This window comes from Diabrotica virgifera, chromosome 4, assembly GCF_917563875.1.
Source record: "Diabrotica virgifera virgifera chromosome 4, PGI_DIABVI_V3a".
Lineage (NCBI taxonomy): Eukaryota > Metazoa > Arthropoda > Insecta > Coleoptera > Chrysomelidae > Diabrotica > Diabrotica virgifera.
In genome coordinates this window covers 262,521,906-262,542,454 of record NC_065446.1, presented here as the reverse complement: position 1 = coordinate 262,542,454, position 20,549 = coordinate 262,521,906, and the positions used below count along the sequence as shown (strand labels likewise).

The following is a 20,549-nucleotide window of genomic DNA, read 5'->3' as shown; positions in this document are numbered from 1 at the left end:
CCTTCCTTGTATACCGTAGGCCCTAGATATAGCAGACTACTCTGCTACAATCCCAAAGCCGCGTTAGCGGTATAAAAGGGAGGCTATTATTATTAGTTATCAAGATTTAATACTACATTGATTAAATTTATTAAATATGATTTAAATATTCTATCAACTAGGGATCTTAAGTTATCCAAATATCGTAAAACACATCTCAAGGGTGAATAAATAAAAATAGAATAACATCGGGCCAATCAACAACCTATATCATAAATCATTATTCTTTACTATTTGGGTACAAATTTAAACGATCAGTAGGAACTATCGACGGAAATTTAAGATAAGGATCGAGAAAACAAGATAAGCTTTCGTCAAAATGAAAAAATTTTTTACATTCATACAATCTCAGTCACGATATAAAATTGGAAATAAAACTTCGATTACTAAAACGACATGGATTCTCCGTTTTTCGATATGGAGTGGAATCATGGGCCTTACTTAACTAAAGAACCACTGAAGATATATCGCTAGAGAAACATAGTAAGAATGAACAGACGATCGCCAAGAACTGATGTAACACAGAAAGAACTGTTGAGGTGCTCGCAAAATGCCTAAGAATATTGATTAACAAAATTTTAGATAGAACGGAGAAACCAAAGATTTTTAGGTAAGGTAAAAGAACACGTCCGGACAACTACAGAGGAATTATTCTCTGTCATTCCTCTGAACACAACAATGAACCTATTCACAACATTCATTCTGAAACAAGTGAAAGAAAAATCCATATAATACAAGTCAGTTATTATGTATATACAGAGAGGTTCAAAGTTATGGAATAAATTATTCATTTTTTCGAAAATAGACCATTTTGGAGAAAAATCCCCAGACAGGTCGATTTTTATTTATAAATTACCTTTTTTGGCATATATATAATACTAGTGACGTCATCCATCTAGGCGTGATGACGCAATCAATTATTCTTTTTAATAGGAGTAGGGCTCGTGTGCTAGCTGATTTGAAAGGTAATTAAATTCTCTATTCAGTAATTTAAACACTAATATAATTTAAAAAAAAAACAGTAAAATTCTGTATAAAAGGTATATTTAAAAACCCTCAAAAGGGCCACATCAAAATCACATAACTAGTTTTCGACTGGTTTACCAGTCATGATCAGTGCTTACGTGCAATGTACATGCTAACCACCAAGATATTATTTAACAAAAATATTAGGGTTAAAGCCCAGTAAAAGAAGTCCGTCTAGGGAACATTGGTTTAAAAAGCTACATAAAGTATGGATGTTTAAAATATTAAGCTAATCTGCCCCAGGTAACACCTGAGATGTGGATTTGACTTGTTTACATGTTGAACTTGCCGTCATACATTCAACATGTAAACAAGTCAAATCCACATCTCAGATGTTTCCTAGACGGACTTCTTTTACTGGGCTTTGACCCTAATATTTTTGTTAAATACTATCTTGGTGGTTAGCATGTACATTGCACGTAAGCACTGATGATGACTGGTAAACTAGTCGAAAACTAGTTATGTGATTTTGATGTGGCCCTTTTGAGGGTTTTTAAATATACCTTTTATACAGGATTTTACTGTTTTTTTTTTGTATTACATGGTATACAGCCAACCACAGGAAAACTTTTTCCTTGTGAATTTTTGAAGTTATACTTCTTTACGGGCGTAATGACGGTGAAATTTTATATGGGAAAACCTAGCGACCGGGCGCGTGCGCATTATAACTTTGTTCTGATTGGATGTTCAAATGACATGACAAAAATTATCCAATATGGCAGCTGTGGCACAGCTGTGGGACTGTGGTTTGGTTATAATGTATGCTTGTTGCGTTTTAAAATTTGTTGGAAGAGAAACAAACAAACAAAAAGTTAGTTAATGGTTATACTGCCTTTTTAAATAGTGTTTATATTATATTTTTGGACTTATTTACATAGAAGAGATGATTGTTGCATGCCAATGTGAAAGCTCATCAAACTGTGACTAGTATGAGTGCCGCAGATCTCGCTTATTCAGAGCTAAAGAATCTTTCACTGGTAAGTGTTTTATAAATAGTTGATCAAATTTTGTTATGATATTTGAACATAGCCACTTTGCACGACGCAAGTGATTGCGAAATTTATTAGTCGTTATACGGGCTCCGATACCTACCTTGAACCTACCAAAATACATAAGTAGTATGTAATACTTTTATTTAAATAATATTCACCTAATATATTGTTTTCTTACTCTATGTTTTGTTGTATTTTTTCAATTCTAAATCATTTCAATTCAAAATCAAAATAATTTGATTTACATAAGTTAAAAATATCAAAAGGTTAATCTGTTTAGTTAGACGATCTTCGCACATAATGACAAGCTGTCTCTGTGGCGAAGTTTTAATGCGGGTGACTCAAAATACAACGCAAATACAAGCCGCTTGGTAAGTTGGTTCGAATCCCAATAGAAACTTTTATTTTTTTATTTTTTTTTTATACATTTTATGATTGTAAGTATATTTATTATATAATTTTATTTTCAGAAAATACGTATTTAGTTAAAAATTTTTCCGACAATTAATGTTCAGAAATCATTTGTGGCATTTTTAATGTACTTGTGTGTGTTTTATTTTTTTATTATTTTAATTTTTGGCACTGTTTTAATAAAAATGTCTGAGAAGTAGTAAGTATAAATTAATTTAATATTTAAATAAAATATAAATAAAAAGTATATTAATTTCGTTTATAATCATATAATCATATAATAGAAGTATAACTTCTTACGTGCGTACAAAGTACACACACATTCTGTTTATTTTAAATATAATTATTTATACAAGGAGTCCACAAAAATATTTTTTAAATTAAAACAGTTGACACAAAAAGAAGAATGTATTTATTTTATTTATTTTAAAATACATTTTACTGTTGTCAGAAAACAGAAAAAATGTTTATTTGAAAAATAAACATTGCTTTTTGCTTAAATTAAATGTTTACACTGTCAAGAGTCAGGTGGGTGGCAGCATGAACATTGAATTAAAGCGAAAAGTAATATTCATTTGTCAAATAAACCGTTTTTTCTATTTTTTGACAGCAGTAAAATGTATTCTGAATCAAATAAACTATACCTATACATTCTTCATTTTGTGTCAAATAATTTAATATTTTGACAGCCTGTATCAATAGTGATGTTAATGTTTATGTTACTGAATATAGAATTGAAGGACCTATAAAATGAGCTAGCACACAACCCCTACTCTCATTTAAAAAAATCAACGATTACGTCATCATGGCCAGATTGATGAAGTCAGTGGTATGATATAAAAAGTCATCATTTAAAAATACAAATCAACCTTTCACGGAATTTTTCACCACAGTGGCTTGTTCTCGAAAAAATGAATTTGTTCCACAATTTTGAACCTCTATATTCTCACATTATTTGTAGACGATCTAAAACTGTCACTTCCAAACTATAGTTTCCACCTTTACTAAAAAATAGGCATATATTGAATTATTGTTACTCCTGAGTGTAGGTTTAGTTAGGCGAATGAACCTTACAATCTACTGTTTTAGAACCAGATCACCAACGATTATACAGAAACCAATTTATTGTTTTAACATTTACTCTTAAGTTTTTCTTATATAAGTCGATTTACAACAATTAGCAGTCATTGTAGATAAAAGTCCTAGTTTTTTATGGTCAGCAAGTGATTCTAATAAAAACAGTAAAAACACATTAGCTAGGTACTTTGACCTTCTCAGTGCCAATACCATTTTTGTACCTGTTTTTAGTTAGAATATGTGAATTCTCACAGAAAACTGGTTTTAAGATATAAATAAACCATCAGATGCTGATATACTGTTTCTTTTATAATATGACATTATGATTTGATTAATAGTTTCTTAAAATCCTTAAAACTTATTCATCAAATAAACAAAAATGCTTATTTGATGAAAAAATACTGAAGAAATAGAAAATGAAGAAAGAGAAAACTCAAGCTCCGTACATAAAAAGGGAAACAAAAAGACCCCAAATAGGGGAATATGCGTCACACCTTCTGGGGGCAAGTTGTCTGTGAAAAACATTAAAGAAAGAATGAAGGAACTTCAAAAAAACAGTCCCACTCTGAAATGGATGATATGCATAAAAATTGGAACATATAAAAAAGTAAATGAATGCAAAAGGAAAATACAGGAAGCAGTAAAACAATATTAAAAGAAAAAATTAGGATGGATTAAAGAGCAAAGAGAAGCAATAGAAGCAAATAATGAAGACAACAAAAAACTTGACCAATATGTTAAAAAATAATGTAGCAACCATAGAACAACAGTAAGACCTGAAATCAGTAGAGAAAACTTGGGACAGAATTTCTGTACCTTGTACAAAATCCAACATAAGCAATTTTTGTGTGATGTTTTTATATCAAAACTCCTAGCACAGAAAAGATCTGAGAAAATACAAAACCTCAATTCAAAAATAGATAGTCCCTTCTGGCGACGTAAAATTCATCCCAAAGTAATAAGTAGTTATCAGCTATTAATCCAATTTAATAGCGAGGTTTACAGAAATGACATCCTTCCCTTTTATAATTGTGATTAAAACCTATTAGAACTACAAATTCCTTATTATTATCTTAATATTGAACCACATGTTAATCAATTTAACATAAATACGTTTGTTGAGCAAACAGTTCTGAAAAGATGGCCGGAGTCCGATTGTATTTACACAGATGGATCCAAATTCGCTGAGTCTACTGGATGCGCCTTTTACCATTCAAATGAAAATCTATCCAAAAAATTTAAACTTTCAAATCAAATGTCTAGTTATACTGCTGAGCTCATCGCAATTCTTCAAGCTTTGAGGTATATTAGTATCCATCACAAGAATAAGTTTATTATATTAACAGCAAAAGTTCGGTAGACACAATAGTACAAACTAAATTATCAAGCACTTCATCAGTAGTAATTATAAAAATTTTAGAAACAATCCAGTTACTTACGAATACAGGTAAACAAATTTCTTTGGTTTGGATTAAGGCTCACTATGGAATTAACGGAAATGAAATAGTGGATAGACTTGCCAAGGATTCTACTACAACAGGGGAAACGATAGAAGAACCATTAATGCCAGTCACTGATCTACGACAATGGTTTAAGAAAAAACAAAAAAAAGTTGCAATGGCAACTGGAATATGATATCTCTCTTAAAGGTATACGATTTCATGATATCTAAACAAAAATTTATAGAAAACCGTGGTTTAACGACATTACAAATCGGCACTTCATTAAAACCTTAAATAGAGCAAGGAACAAACATGGTTTATATCCAGTTCACAAAAATAAACTAGGGTTGGCCACTTCTCAAAACTGCACTTGCGGGGAGTTGGGTACATTAGAGCATGTGATTTTCGATTGCGCAAACTTCCAGATGCTGAATCAACAGTTATATAAGAATCTACAAACAGGAGGAGTTACTCTCCCCACCAATTTAAATTCCATTTTATGTACACGAAATATAAATTTGTATAAAATTGTTTATAACCACTTAAAAAATATGAAAATTGATATTTAAAAAAAAAATATAAAAAAAAATTCAAAAAAAATATATTATATAAAAAAAACAAAAAAAAGAAAAAAAAAATAATAAAAAAAAGAAATAAATATTAAAAAAACAATAAAAAAAAAAACAAAATAAAAAAAAACAAAAAAAAGCAAAAAAATCACAAAGAAGGCCTAAACCTCCGCGAGGTTGAATCGGGTTTAGGTCTTAGCGCTAAAAAAAAAATATTTTAATATCAATTAGTGGTTTAGTATAAGTATTTAGTAATAGTATTTAATATTAGTATGTATTTTTAATGTAATGTATGTAATATATGTTTGTAATTATTAAAATATAATGTATATCAGTTAAAATTAGGAAATTGTGTCTATGAAAATAAAAAAAAAATTGAGCTGGTCAATTGGTTCAAACCAAGGTCATAAATCTAAACACACACACACACACACAACAGTAAGACCTGAAATCAGTAGAGAAAACTTGGGACAGAATTTCTGTACCTTGTACAAAATCAAACAAAGCAGAAATATTGGAAAGTAAAGATAAGGGATGAAAAAGACGAAGAAGAAAAGGCTCCCAAATACAAGGAACTTATTAAAATAGTGCAGAGATTGAAATAAGAGAGGCATGAATCATAAACAGAAGGACCGGATTAAATCAACAATGAATTAACAAATAATGGAAGAGAAGAAGTGATGTACTGTTTTCATAAACTAATAAAATGTATATTGAACTCAGAAAATATACCTATAGAGTGAAGAAAGTGTCACATAATAACGATATATAAAAAAGGAGATATTCCAGTCTGATAGCCAAGAGGGACAGACAGTCGTTCTCAATGTCACTTCGCTAAGACATGTTTTAGTTGATGTAAGTTCAAATCCTGGTCTGGTCCTACTGCAGCAATACAAACAAGGCTTCAGAAAAGAAAAATTTACCATAGACCCCATTTACCTATTAACGCAACATGTGGGATATAGATTTCTAGCAAATATTTGACTCTGTTAATACACACCAAATCTTACTTGAAATGTAAAAATGAATATACCAATAAAACTAATTAGATTAGGGAAAATGACAACAGCCAGCTCTTTAGCAGAAGCTATAGAAGGTGAGGGAAATACAGAAACTATCAATATGGAAGTAGGAGTTAGGAGTTCTACAAGGTAATAGTATATTACATACCTAGCGGGAAAGTACTCTATTTCAGCCGAGCGGCAAGGTAGTTTACCGAGGTGCGAAGCACCGATGTAAACTACAGACGCGAGGCTAGAATGAGTTCCCGCGAGGTTTGTATACTATTTTACTCACAATCGGTTAGTATTAGTAGTTTATGGATTTCTAATACTCACAATCTACCAATAATAATTTCGTTTCAAATATCTGTATCCATTTTCATTATGTGATAAGATGAATTATTTTAAGTAACCTATGAGATCGTTGCTAGGTAACAAAACAAGTTTGTTGAATCTGACATTTAGGCGATACACGACGCCATTAATTGTACATATAATCAAATTGTGTTTATTTTACAAAAATGTCTGATAGTGAATTTGAATGTACGCCACCAGAACTGCGGGTAGCTGCAGAGAGAGCTACTGAAGGAATAATTCCTGAAAAAAGCAGGGAGAGGTATGAAAACACCTATGAACTATACAGTAAATGGTGCGTGGCTAAAGGTGTGCAGCATACCTCTGAGACGGTACTTCTTGCTTATTTTTGTGAAATAAGCAAACAAAGTAAAGCCTCCACATTATGGTCAAGATATTCGATGTTGCGAGCAGTATTAAACTTTAGGCATAATGTTGATATTAGTAAATACGCAAAATAGAAAAGTGACAGATGCTAGCCGGGAAAGTACTTTCCCGGCTAGCTGGGAAAGTAAAGTAAGTAATAAGTCGCTTCCTGATTACTTCAAAGGTTAGAAATCCATAAATTACTAACCGATTGTGAGTAAACGCTTATTTACTTCACTTTTTAACATAGCACTGGATGGACGATTAAAAAACTCACAAGATGAACACAAAGTTCAGCACAAATTACAGGATACATTGATAATAACATGGTACAAAAAAGCTTAGAATACGAATTGAGGACTCTGATTGAAGAAGTGAAAATTAGAGGAATAAAAATAAATGAACAAAGACCAAGTATAAGTTAAACTCAAGAAAAAATTGTAACCTACATAAGATACACATTAAACAATGTATATTCCAAAAAAGAAGAAAGATTAAGTATCTAGATATAACAATAGATAATGTATAAAAAAATATAGAAATATAGAAGAACTACTAAAAGACCCACATATCAGCAAAAACACCAAAACTAAAATATACAGGGTAGCGAGAAAGTATGGAAACACGGTAATTTCTCGGAAACCGCTGGAACGATTTTTATAGATTTTGGTGGGTAAGGGTTTTCTAATACGGCCGATATTATAGTGGTAATTACATTGTTGTCAAATATTCCGTTTTTCTGGAAATCTAATGAACTTTCCTATTTCAAACAGAACACCCTGTATATTTTTTGCGTTTTGACGTCCTTAAGAAATACTGATCATTTTTCGTGTTATATTTCCTATATACCTAAATGCCATAATTTTGGAGTTATTGCTACATTTATTAAAAAAAAAGAATGTGTGTGTACTTTGTACGCACGTAAGAAGTTATACTTCTATTATATAATTTCAACGAAATAATACTTAACAGTTACAATACAAAAAATTAACAATAATTACCAAAAATTAACCAAAACCAAAAATGACAAAAATAATATTTTTCTAATGCGGCCGATATTACAGTGCTGTACATTGTTGTCAGATCTTCCGTTTTTCTGGAAATTTAACACGTTAAGCCCCATGTGTACCACACTGGCACACACTCTAGTTTTATCTGGGACCGTGTGTACCTATCAGGCCACAGCGAAGTGTCGTGTTCCTAATGCCGTGGCTCGTCGAGGATCGCATTTGCCGTGCTTTCTTATGTATAAATGTGTGTAAACGGTCTGTGGTAAACAAAATCAGAGGTTGGTCCGTTAAACCACGTGTTCACAAACAGGTTAGGTTATAATTTCTAACATGCTTCAGTCAGTATCGGTTCGAACGTCTAACGAGGCTAACACTATTTTCTCTTCAGTTTTTTGTTAAAAAGTGGAACTAAAAAATAAGATAATGTTCCGTAAAGGACTATCGGAAGACGAACTTCGCAGACTTGCTGAGGAGAGTGACTTTAGTGATAGTAGTATGTCTGAAAGTACGTTTTATGATTCTGATGCCGATCCAGTGTACAATGAAAATGTTACTGATGGTTCTTCAGACTCATACAGTAGTGAATATGAGTCTCGTAGAAAAAAAGCTAAAATTTGCAAACAAACACAAAATTGCAAAGAATTTACTGCAGGTTCTAGTTCTAACCAAAAGGAGGCTGATACAAGAAGGATAGGTAAATTATTTAAGAATGCACAAATTCGGTTTGTACTTTACTTTTTTTTTGCTTTGTAGAAAAAGCTGAATCTGCAAACGTTAGCCTGGAAGCTGTTATTGACGATGTATCAAGAAATAAAATAACTGCAGGTCCTAGTTGTATCCAAAAGGAGGCTGATACAAGAAGGATAGGTAAGTTATTTAGGAATGCACAAATTCTGTTTGTAGTTTACTTTTTTTTTTGCTTTGTAGAAAAAGCTGAATCTGCAAACGTTAGCCTGGAAGCTGTTATTGACGATGTTGTATCAAGAAATAAAATAACATGGAGCGATGTGCCAAATCCAGATGATCTCAATAAGTTCGAACTATCATTTACTTCAGGAATAAATCAGGAAGAACTCGCAAAACTTACAGACCACAAACCAATAGATTTCTACCTACTGTTTATCGACCGTCAAGTGCAAGATTTGTTGGTTACTGAAACTAATAAATACGCCGAACAAACCATAATCGCTGGTATTGTAAATGAGTCAATAACGAAACATTCGCTTATGAGTAACTGGAGACCAATTGACAGAAAAGAATTGCTTCGATTTTTGGCTCTCATTATTTGGATGGGGTTAGACAGAAAACCGAAACTCAGAAATTATTGGAGTAACAATTTACTTTACAAAAATGAAGTTTCTAAAATGTGTGAAATAAGTAGAAGTCGATTTGAAATATTATTACACTTCTTTCACATTTCAGATAACGAGAGCTGCCCACCTGGAAACAGACTCTACAAAATTTCTCCTCTTGTACAAATACTAAATGAAAAGTTTCAGAAAATGTGTACTCCTAGAGAATCGTTATGTATTGACGAAACTATGGTGCCATTTCGTGGTAGACTTAGTTTTTTGCAATACATTCCTGGAAAAAGACACAAATATGGAGTCAAATTGTTTAAACTTTGCGTCGCAGATGGATATACGTACGCCGTTAAAGTGTACGGTGGAAAAGAGATGCAACCATCTGAAAAGTCGTTAGCATCCAGAGTGGTGATGGAACTTATGCAACCGCTTCTAGATACAGGCAGAAGTTTATATACTGATAATTTTTATACGAGTGTTGACTTGGCTCATGATTTAAATAATAGGAAAACCCATTTAGTCGGAACATTACGTTCCAATAGGAAACATAATCCCAAAGCGGTAGTCAATGCAAAATTAAAAAGAGGTGACATGAAGTATCTACAGAGTAATACAAAAGTTGTTATCGGAAAATGGAAAGATAAACGGGACGTTTTGTTTTTAACGACCAAGGATATTCCTTTGATGATAGATGTTCAAACAAAACGTGGACCTGTTCCCAAACCATCGACCATTGTTGACTATAATTCTGCAAAATCTTTTATCGATGTGTCGGATCAAAAGGCTGCATATAATTCCCCTGTTCGACGAAGTATGAAGTGGTATCGTAAATTGGCTGTGGAATTACTAACAAATACCGCACTTGTGAACTCTTTAGTTCTCTACAAATCTGTTACTGGCAAACATCTCTCAATTACTGAGTTCCGTGAACAGATTGTTCAAAGTCTTTTAATGCCTCAAACAACTTCTGAAAACTCTTTAACAACTTCTGAAAACTCTTTAACAACTCTGCATACGTTGGACGAGAAAGAGAAAAGGGGAAGGTGTTCAGCATGTTACAAGAACTTTTCGAACCGTGAAGGAAGAGCATCAGCGATGAAGAATGCCAAAAGGGTATACACTTTTTGTCCGGCATGTGCCGTTAATACCGCATATATGTGTGTTAAGTGTTTTGTGAATATTCATACATGTTCTTTGAAAAAATAAATTGTTTTTGTATTTTTAAACTTAAAATATCTTAGGGAGAAGGTATTTGATTATCTTCCTGGTGTGAGCCAATATGGCACACATGGTCCACATTAAAACAAATTACAAAAATAATTATAAATAGACCGTGTGTACCCTGTTGGTACATGCTGTTTTTTACTTAAAAAATGTATTTTGTTTTTATTTTAGAATAGAAATAAATAGTTATACACATTCTTATTTCAAAATTATTAAAAAAATGTTCCGGTCTGACAGAAAAATTATGTCATGATGGTCCGGGGCTTAACGTGTTTAATGAACTTTCTTATTTCAAATAGAATACCCGGTATATTTTTTACGTTTTGAAGTCCTTAACAAATACTTATTATTTTTCGTGTTATATTCCCTATACCTAAATGCCACAATTTCGGAGTTATTGCTACATTTATTTAAATAAAAAATTTAAAAAAATAATTAAAATCAATTTTTTCGGCCCGGGTAAACATTATTTTAGGTTGCTTGGATCATTGGGAACAAAAAAGATCTTTTGTAATTTTTCTCTAAAATTAATCGTTTGCGAGTTATAAACAATTTAAAACTGAAAAAAATCGAATAATGACAATTTTCAAGTTTCAAAAACACAAATAAAAAATATTATTTTTGAAACTGCGAAGTACCTGAATTCAATTTCAAGCCTTATTTTATTAGCTACGGATAAGTAATTTGTGCTTGTTTCATTTTAAAAGTTGTGTTTTTTAGTTGTTAATGCAGCCCGGCGCCCGTTTTCTCATATGCACTTCATTAATAAGTAAAAAGCAATGTTTTAGAATAAAACGAGCCAAAAAGTCATATGGCAATATATTAGACGAAGAGTTGAGCTTGAATTTAGGTAATTCGTAATTTCAAAAATTATATTTTTTAATGTGTTTTGAACCTTGAAAATCGTCATTATTCGATTTTTTTCAGTTTTGAATTGTTTATTACTCGAAAACGATTAATTTTAGAGAAAAATTACAGAAGACCTTTTTTGTTCCCAATGATCCAAAGAACGTAAAATAATGTCTTGTAGCAATAACTCCGAAATTACGGCATTTAGGTATAGGGAATATAACATGAAAAATAATCAGTATTTCTTAAGGACTTTAAAACGCAAAAAATATACAGGGTATTTCATTTGAAATAAGAAAGTTTATTAGATTTACAGAAAAACGGAAGATCTGACAACAATGTAATTAGCACTATAATATCGGCCGCATTAGAAAACTCTTACCTACCAAAATCTATAAAAATCATACAAGCCGTTTTTGAGATAATTGCTGATAATTGAGTGTTTCCATACATAAAACTCACTCTGTATGTAGTAAGCAGTAAGGTAATGCCAAATTCAAGCACCTGATAAGAAACAGCTGTGCCAAAATTATTATGTATCTAGTTATGATTACTAGATTAATAGGTGTTCCACTTTAATATAATGGAATTGTTTAAATACAAACTGAATAAATTACTGCACAGTCATTTTTGATGGTTGTTAATGATCTGTATGCATATATTCTCACTATTGTTTTAGTTTTTTTATAATTCGATCAAAACTGGTAGTGGTTTACTGTGTTTAACATTGTAAAAATGGCAAAAGCAAAGTAGACACAGTAAAGATATAAAAGTGTGTAAAATACTACCACAGGATAACAAATCAATTATGTGGAGTAATTTCATAAATATACCAAGTATATTATACATAAAACACGAAAGACAAAAAAATATATATTTTAGAGGAAAAAACTATAATGAAAAATTATTATTGATTTCAGTGAATGAAATTGGCATACTAAACCTGATTGTATACAAAGTAAATATTTTATGACATATATTGATTGGGACTAACAATAATTCCCCATTTCTTCTCCCTTGGTCAATTAAAAATATAAAATTGCCAATATTTACGATATAAATGAGAAATTACACTGCAAAAATCACATGTGTAAATAAGTACAACAAAAATACTAGTAAAAATTGATTTCACTAATACCATGGGATAAGTCAAGATTGGTATGTTTATGTTTAGGTCAAAATGTGCAATTTATCTTGAAAAATCTAAACCAATCCAATTAAAATCAAATCGAGAACACAAAAGGTATAAAACATACCATTATAAATGTTCTATACAATCCTAAGAATAAAAAAAGCAGAAAAATCAGTAATCTGATAATGAGAACAAAATTGATTAAAAATCTATTATTTATACGATATTATTTAATGTTATGTGTTGTACTGTGGAGATTAAAAAAGAATGTGTGTGTACTTTGTCCGCATGTAAGAAGATATTCTTCTATTATATAATAGGTAATTTAAACGAAGTAAATATACTTAAAAGGTTATTTGTACTTATTTTATTTAAAAATCAAACTAACTTTCTTATCTACCACTTTCAAAAAAGAAGAATATCTTCAAAAATTATATAATAATATACCTACTTACAATCATAAAATCTATAAAAAAAAATAAAAAAATAATAACTTGCTTGGGGCTTGAACCCACTTCACGTCTACCGCGCCGCACGAAAGTTGACGCCACTTCAAACTGCACCAAACTCTCGTATACGTCATGTGGGAATATACACAAACTAAACGTTTACACCATAAATTTATATGAATTTAATAAAATTATTAGTTTGATTTTTGTCGAAATAAAATACAACAAAATATAGGGTAAGAAAACGATAATATATGAGATGAAGATTTGTAGAAAGTTTGTTCGTAATCAGATTATGTAAATTAAAGCATTGCCTACTAATAGGTAACTACATTATTTTGTTTACATTTTCCAAATAGATAGGTATTGAAACTATTAGGTATTTCCAACTGAAACATTTAGAATTACGTACCTGCGGCTTTTCAAAAATATTTAAAAAGTCACTATAATTATAAATTTGATTTTATTTCTGTCCACACATCAATAAAAACTAATATTATACAATATTTTTGTTTACCGATAACCTCCATATTGAACAATTATTGACAGATCATTTCAAAATTTCAGCACCCAATCAGAGCCCGTATAACAACTAATACCATACTGTCGGTGTGCGCATGCGCGCGGATCAATCAAATTTTACCCTCAATCGATTCGCTGCTAAAGAAGAATATCTTCAACAACAATAAATTACACAAATCGTGTATTTTTGGATGTTAATTATATATTTATACAAACAGCAATTGAATTTGGTACATAACCTTACAGTGCCAAATTCACATCTAATTCAATGTCAAAAAATTCGTTGGGATCAGCATGTCCTAGTTACCAGCCTGAAAAAAGACATGAGGATAAACCTGTAGACCAAGGGATCAAGGTCTCACTGGTCCCTGTTGTTGTAACATTATTGCATTTGTATTGTTCCTTAGCTGCTAACCATTCTTCACTTTGCTGCAAATCTTGGTCTGACAGCTCTACTATGCCCAGAAGTCCTATTCTTAATAACTCGTCAATCAGAAATAAAGGAGGCACTCTTAAAACCACTTTCACAAATCCTATTACTCTTCCATGAAATCAAAACTTTCACGGATCAAACATAACGCAACAAAGTTATCTATGGCTATGATAGCAAATTTGATATCTATGCGGGAGATTAATGAAAATATGTTATTGGGGAAAAACAGAAGGTTTTCATAATAATTGTTTCAAAAACACTCTAAATTTTTCACAGGGCATCATGGCGTGGGGTTGTATGTATGTAGGCCAAAAAGTAGCGAACTTTACATTTTACTGAAAGATAGTGAACACAGCCAAATATCTAGATATCCTTGAAGATTCGTTTTTACCAAATACAGCAAAGTTATATCCATAAGGAGATTTTATCTTTCAACAGAAATACCTGATAAATAACCATCAGCCTACTTTGCCACAACTATGTGGTAAATTGCAAGAACTATGAGATAGTTTCACCCCTGAACTTTGTGAATGCCTAATTGATACAATACCGAGTACAATACCTAATAGAGAGCAGGCTGTTATTCAAGCTAAGGGCGACATTATGCCTAATTAATTTGTATTTTAATTTGTTGAAAAACTCTTTTTAGTTTTTCAAATAACAGACAAAAAAATTTTAATTTTTTTCAAACAGACGTTCTTATATTTGGGTTTTCTGGACAAAGTATAAAACATCTGAACAACCCTTCACCTCGTTGGAGGACTCCCTGAAACTGGAGCCCCCAATGTCGCCGGCGATACATCGATGCTGCAGTGACTAGACATCTAGAAACTGACCAACACCTTTAGGCCTGGTGGCCAGAACATCCACGTCGCCAGAGCCAGGGCAGAAACAACAGCAAGACACCAAGAACCCGCAGACAGATACCAAGTGCCATCGATAAGTATAATCTCTGATCTGTAAAGTTTCGGCAAGGTCTTGTACATATATATTTTTTAATACATACATTACTTAATTACGTTTTTATGAAAAATTAACATGGTTAGTTAAATATTATTGTTTTATTTGCTCCATTCTGGATTTTCATTGTTCATGTTTTTGATTAGGACAAGGTGGACTCACAACTTGGGAGATCGAGCTAGTCTAGGGTAGACAATAACTATCATAGTTGATTGAAATATTATTCTCGAATATTATTTCACTTATCTGGGGTAGTTTATTGTATCACTTTGGCACTTTTAGTTTTCAGCACTTTTCAATTATCAGGCAATTAATTAAATAGTAATTAACATAAATTATATATACCTAATTAAAGCATAAAAATTATTCCATACATCACAAAAAATGTTGTTAATTTCATATTTACAGTTTAAATAGGTAAAAGAATTTCGATAAACTGACATTTTATTTGCAAAATAACTGTTTGTTCCAACATTTTATTTGCAAAATAACTGTTTGTTCCAACATATAGTTGTTAGGGCTTGTATAGTAAAGATCAAAAAGTCTGTAAAATACTACCACAGCAAAATAAATCAATTACGTGAAGTAATTTCATAACCATACCCTGTATATTGTACATGTAAGACAGAAAAAAATAAAATTTTGAGGACGAAACTATAATTAAAAGTTTTTTTATTGATTTCACTGAATGGAATTGGCATAGTGAACCTGATTCTATACAAAGTATAAATATTTTATGACATATTGATTGGGACTAACATTAATTCCCTATTTCTTCTTCCTTGGTAATTAGTCATTTAAAAACATAAAACTGCAGATATTTACACTATATACAGGGTGTCCCGAAAAGATTGGTCATAAAGTATACCACACATTCTAGGGTCAAAAATAGTTCGATTGAACCTAATTTACCTTAGTACAAATGTGCTCATAAGAAAAGTTATAGCCCTTTGAAGTTACAAAATGAAAATCGATTTTTTTCAATATATCGAAAACTATTAAAGATATTTTATTGAAAATGGAAATGTATCATTCTTATGGCAGGATGATCTTAAAACAAAATTATAGTGAGATTTGTCCACCCCATAAAAATTTTATGGGGATTTTGATCCCTTAAACCCCCCCAAACTTTTGTGTACGTTCCAATTAATTCATTATTGTGGTAACATTAGTTAAACATAACGTTTCTAAAACCTTTTTGCCTCTCATTATTTTTTCGATAAGTGAGTTTTTATCGAGATGCAGCTTCTTTTTTAATATATTTACATAAAATTTTTATGGGAGTTTTGTTCCTTTAAACCCCCCAAATGTTTGTGTACGTTCCAATTAAACTATTATTGTGGTACCATTAGTTAAACACAGGGTTTTTAAAACTTTTTTGCCTCTTAGTCTTTTTTTGATAAGTCACCTTTTATCGAGATGTGGCTTCTTTTTCAAAATATACCTAAAAATGTAAATTATAAATACATTTTCAGATTATCAACAGGTCTCTATAATCGTACTTAACCATATACAAATATGTGATGGATTCGAAAAATATTCAAAATATCTCGATAAACACTGGCTTATCGAAAAAATCCTGAGAGGCAAAAAAGTTTTAAAAACAGTGTGTTTAACTAATGGTGCCACAATAATAATTAAATTGGAACGTACACAAAAGTTTGGGGGGGATTAAGGGAACAATAGCCCCATAAAATTTTTATGGGGTACACAAATTTTACTTTACCTTTTATTTAAGATGCTGTTGCCATAAAAATGCCACATGTCCATTTTCAATGAAAAATCTCTAGAGTTTTCGATATATGAAAAAAAATTGATTTTCATTTTGTAAATTCAAAGAGCTGTAACTTTTTTTATGTGCACTATTGTATATAGGTAAGTGAGGTTCAATCAACCTATTTTTGACCCCAGAATCTATGGTATAATTTATGACCATTCTTTTCGGGACACCCTGTATAAATAATTACATGTTTTTTCATTATGCAAAAACAAAAGATGAACATGAATTAGCAGTATACGAATTTACAACACTTCTTCAAGAAGCTGCTTGGAATGCCACTCCAGAATGTAAAGATACACAGAATAAAAGAAACAATCCTATTAATATAAGAAATAGATTAATTAATAAAAGAGGAGACTAAGAAAGATATGGCAAAACACAAGACAGCATCAAGACAAAATGAACTACAATAGAGCCGCAACGCAGCTGAAAAATACAATACTACAGCACAAAAACTCCTACATCGAAAATTATCTTCAAAGTTTAACACCAACAGCAGATACCGATTATTCACTTTGGAACACCACCAGGAAATTAAAGCAACCCAGTAAACACATACCAGCATTAAGAAATCCAGATGGCTCATGGTCGAGAACAGATCAAGAAAAAGCAGAGGCATTTGGAAAATATCTTGAAGAAGTTTTTCAACCTCTACCCTCTGTCAGTGCTGAAGAAGATGATGCTATCTATGAAAGTCTAGCAACAATCCAACAGCCAAGTGAGCAAATTAAACCAGTAACAAAAAGAGATGTAAAAAATACTATTCAATATAGATTAAAAACCAAAAAAGCTCCTGGCTATGACCTTATAACAGGAACTATCTTAAAAGAGTTACCAGATAAAGGTGTAGTTATGATAACACAACTATTCAACGCCACACTAAGGCTCAAAATTGTACCAACGCAATGGAAAATTGCTGATATAATAATGATCCATAAACATGGTAAACCATCTCATGAACATACCTCTTATAGTCCTATTAGTCTCTCACCAGTACTAGCTAAACTATTTGAGAAGCTATTAGCGACCAGGCTAATGAAGATAATAACTGATAATAATCTTTTTCCGGATCACCAGTTTGGTTTCAGAGAGAAGCATTCAACAATAGAACAAGTTCATAGAGTCATTGATATAATAAATAAAACTTTTGAAGAAAAAAAGTACTGTTCTGCACTTTTTCTTGACATCAGTCAGGCTTTTGATAAAGTCTGGCATGAAGAGTTGCTCTTCAAAATAAAAATGAATGTTCCTGATTCAATGTTTACTATACTAAAATCATATTTAGAAGAAAGGTACTACCGTGTCAAGCATGAAGCAGATACATCAAAAATCTACCCTATACGATCTGGAGTCCCTCAAGGTAGTGTTCTGGGTCCTATATTATATCTAATATTTACACACGACATACCAACAAACGAAAATGTAATGACTACAACATTCGCAGATGACACAGCTATGTTAGTCACAGATGAAAATCCCGCAACAGCTACCGAATCTCTTCAAAGGCATATTAGGAACATTGAAAAGTGGACAAAGAAATGGCGAATAAAGATCAATGAATCAAAATCACAACATATCATATTTACAAAATGTCGTAAAATATCACCTAATATAGAAATAAATAAAAAAGCAATTTCACAAGCCGAAAGCGTTAAATACCTTGGTATGCACCTGGACAAAACTTTGACATGGAGAACACATATGGAAAAAGCGCCAACGGTTAAATTTAAAATTTCGTAAACATTATTGGATACTGGGCAGAACATCGAAGTTGTCTATACGTAATAAACTGTTGGTATACAATACAATACTCAAACCGGTCTGGACCTATGGGGTACAGCAGCAAAATCCAACATATCCATAATAGAAAGATTGCAATCCAAAGTGTTACGCTCTATAAGAGACGCTCCATGGTTCGTGTCAAACAAAGACATTTATTGTGATCTAGAAGTACCTACGATCAGTGAAGTGATAGTTCAGTGCAGTGTTCGGTACATAAAACGCCTAGAAAGCCATCCAAATGCTCTGGCAATAAACTTGCTTGATAATAGTCAACAAACTCACAGACTAAAACGTAAAAATCCACTGGACCTTATTTATAAATAAGTTTTATACATCACAGTAATTGTGTTTATATTTTAGATATATGTATTGTTTGTAAAAAATGTAAAATGTATGTTTGTATGTAGCATATTATCGAAATGTCATGTTTGTTCCATACTAGAGGTCCAGTCATTGGACTGACCTCTCTAACGTCAATTTTTTTTTAATTCAAACCCCAAAGACGCTTACTGTTAGAATTTTTATAACTAACAGATTGCTAAATAAACGTTTCAAAAAAAAATTATAGATCAAAAAGCACATGCTAGTGTTAATAAGCTCAACAAAAGTAATGGCAAAAATTTATATACTTAATACTCAAGCTAATACCATTGGGATAAGTCAAGATTGGTATGCTTAGAAGGTTAAAATATGCCATTTACCTTGAAAAATCTAAACCAATCCAATTAAAATCAAATCGAGAACACAAAAGCTATAAAACATACTATTATAAATGTTCTGTACAATCCTAAGAATAAAAAAATTAGCTAATTCATTAATCTGATAATGAGATCAAAATTGATTAAAAATCTATTATTTATATGAATTTGTTTAACATTATGTGTTGTATTTTGGAGATTGAACAGCAATAAATCACACAAATCGTGTATTTTAGGATGTTAATTATATATTTTTATATAAACATCCATTGAACTTGGTACATAACCTTACACAGTGCCAAATTCACATCTGATTCTGATTCAATGTCAAAAAATTCGTTGGGAGTAGCGTGTGTCATAGATGAATGTTTGAGCTATTGTTAACAACAATATCATGCACAAGCAGCAACAAAATACTGAATCATGCGAGAAAATAACACATGAATACTGACCTATTGTACTTATTATCAGCCTGATAAAAGACATGAGGATAAATCTGTAGACCAATGGATCGAAGGTCTCGCTGGTCCCCGTAGTCGTAACATTATTGTATTTGTACTGTTCCTTAGCTGCTAATAATTCCTCACTTTGCTGCAAATATTCTTGGTCTGACAGCTCTACTATGCCAAGAAGTCCTACTCTCAGTATCTCGTCGATCACAAACAAAGGGGGCACTCTTAAAACCACTTCCACAAAGCCTAATACTCTCCCCCGGAACGACATTTCATTGCAATAAAGACACCAAAAATTTTCTTTTAAAAATTCGTAATATGTATTTTTATTGTGGGCCCTTTCAAACTGACAAACGTCATTGACGACACTTGTGCGGAATGAAAAAATGACAGTTGACAGCTGACAAGTGCGCGCCGTAGTTGCCTCTTATCATCTATCATATTTTAAATCATTTTCATCAATAAATATAACGTTTCTGTTTTAATTAATTATATAATTTTTATATAAATAATTGACAAAGACTAATGACTAATTCGTAAAAAATATTGCACAGTATTTATTTAAATATATTTACAGGCGTCATCTGTTGTGCGGTAAAATGTTTGGCAACCTCTCTTTTCATACTCTTGACAACGTAGATTTCTGTAAAAAACAGGTATCGTTATAGAAGGCTTTG

General features: G+C 31.5%; 2 protein-coding genes across 3 annotated transcripts in view; one reads left to right on the top strand and one right to left on the bottom strand.

The window, feature by feature from the left end:
- The window catches only part of LOC114325567 (protein TRC8 homolog), a 36,444-nt gene extending 16,184 nt beyond the window's left edge, over positions 1-20,260 (bottom strand). Inside the window, exon 1 of the mRNA XM_028273660.2 lies at positions 19,873-20,260. Coding sequence (XP_028129461.1) covers positions 19,873-20,143 — 271 coding nt within the window. The 5' untranslated portion in view covers positions 20,144-20,260. The remainder of the gene's footprint in view (positions 1-19,872) is intronic.
- Positions 8,390-11,081, top strand: LOC126884148 (piggyBac transposable element-derived protein 4-like). 2 transcript variants are annotated; one of them, XM_050650023.1, is made up of 3 exons: positions 8,390-8,981; positions 9,041-9,154; positions 9,215-11,081. In XM_050650023.1, exons 1-3 carry the CDS (start codon positions 8,711-8,713, stop codon positions 10,795-10,797), a joined length of 1,968 nt encoding a protein of 655 aa, XP_050505980.1. In that variant the 5' UTR covers positions 8,390-8,710; the 3' UTR covers positions 10,798-11,081. The 2 variants fall into 2 exon arrangements, with proteins under 2 accessions (XP_050505980.1, XP_050505979.1); XM_050650022.1 differs by having other exon boundaries at positions 9,041-11,081.
- Positions 20,261-20,549: the final 289 nt, after the last annotated feature.

What these genes read in the sequence shown, in the direction of transcription:
- LOC126884148 (XM_050650022.1), top strand. Translation starts at nt 8,711, where the DNA reads ATGTTCCGTAAAGGACTATCGGAAGACGAACTTCGCAGACTTGCTGAG. An exon ending in GGCTGATACAAGAAGGATAG is followed by an intron (nt 8,982 to 9,040) that starts GTAAATTATTTA and finishes TTTGCTTTGTAG; the next exon opens with AAAAAGCTGAATCTGCAAAC.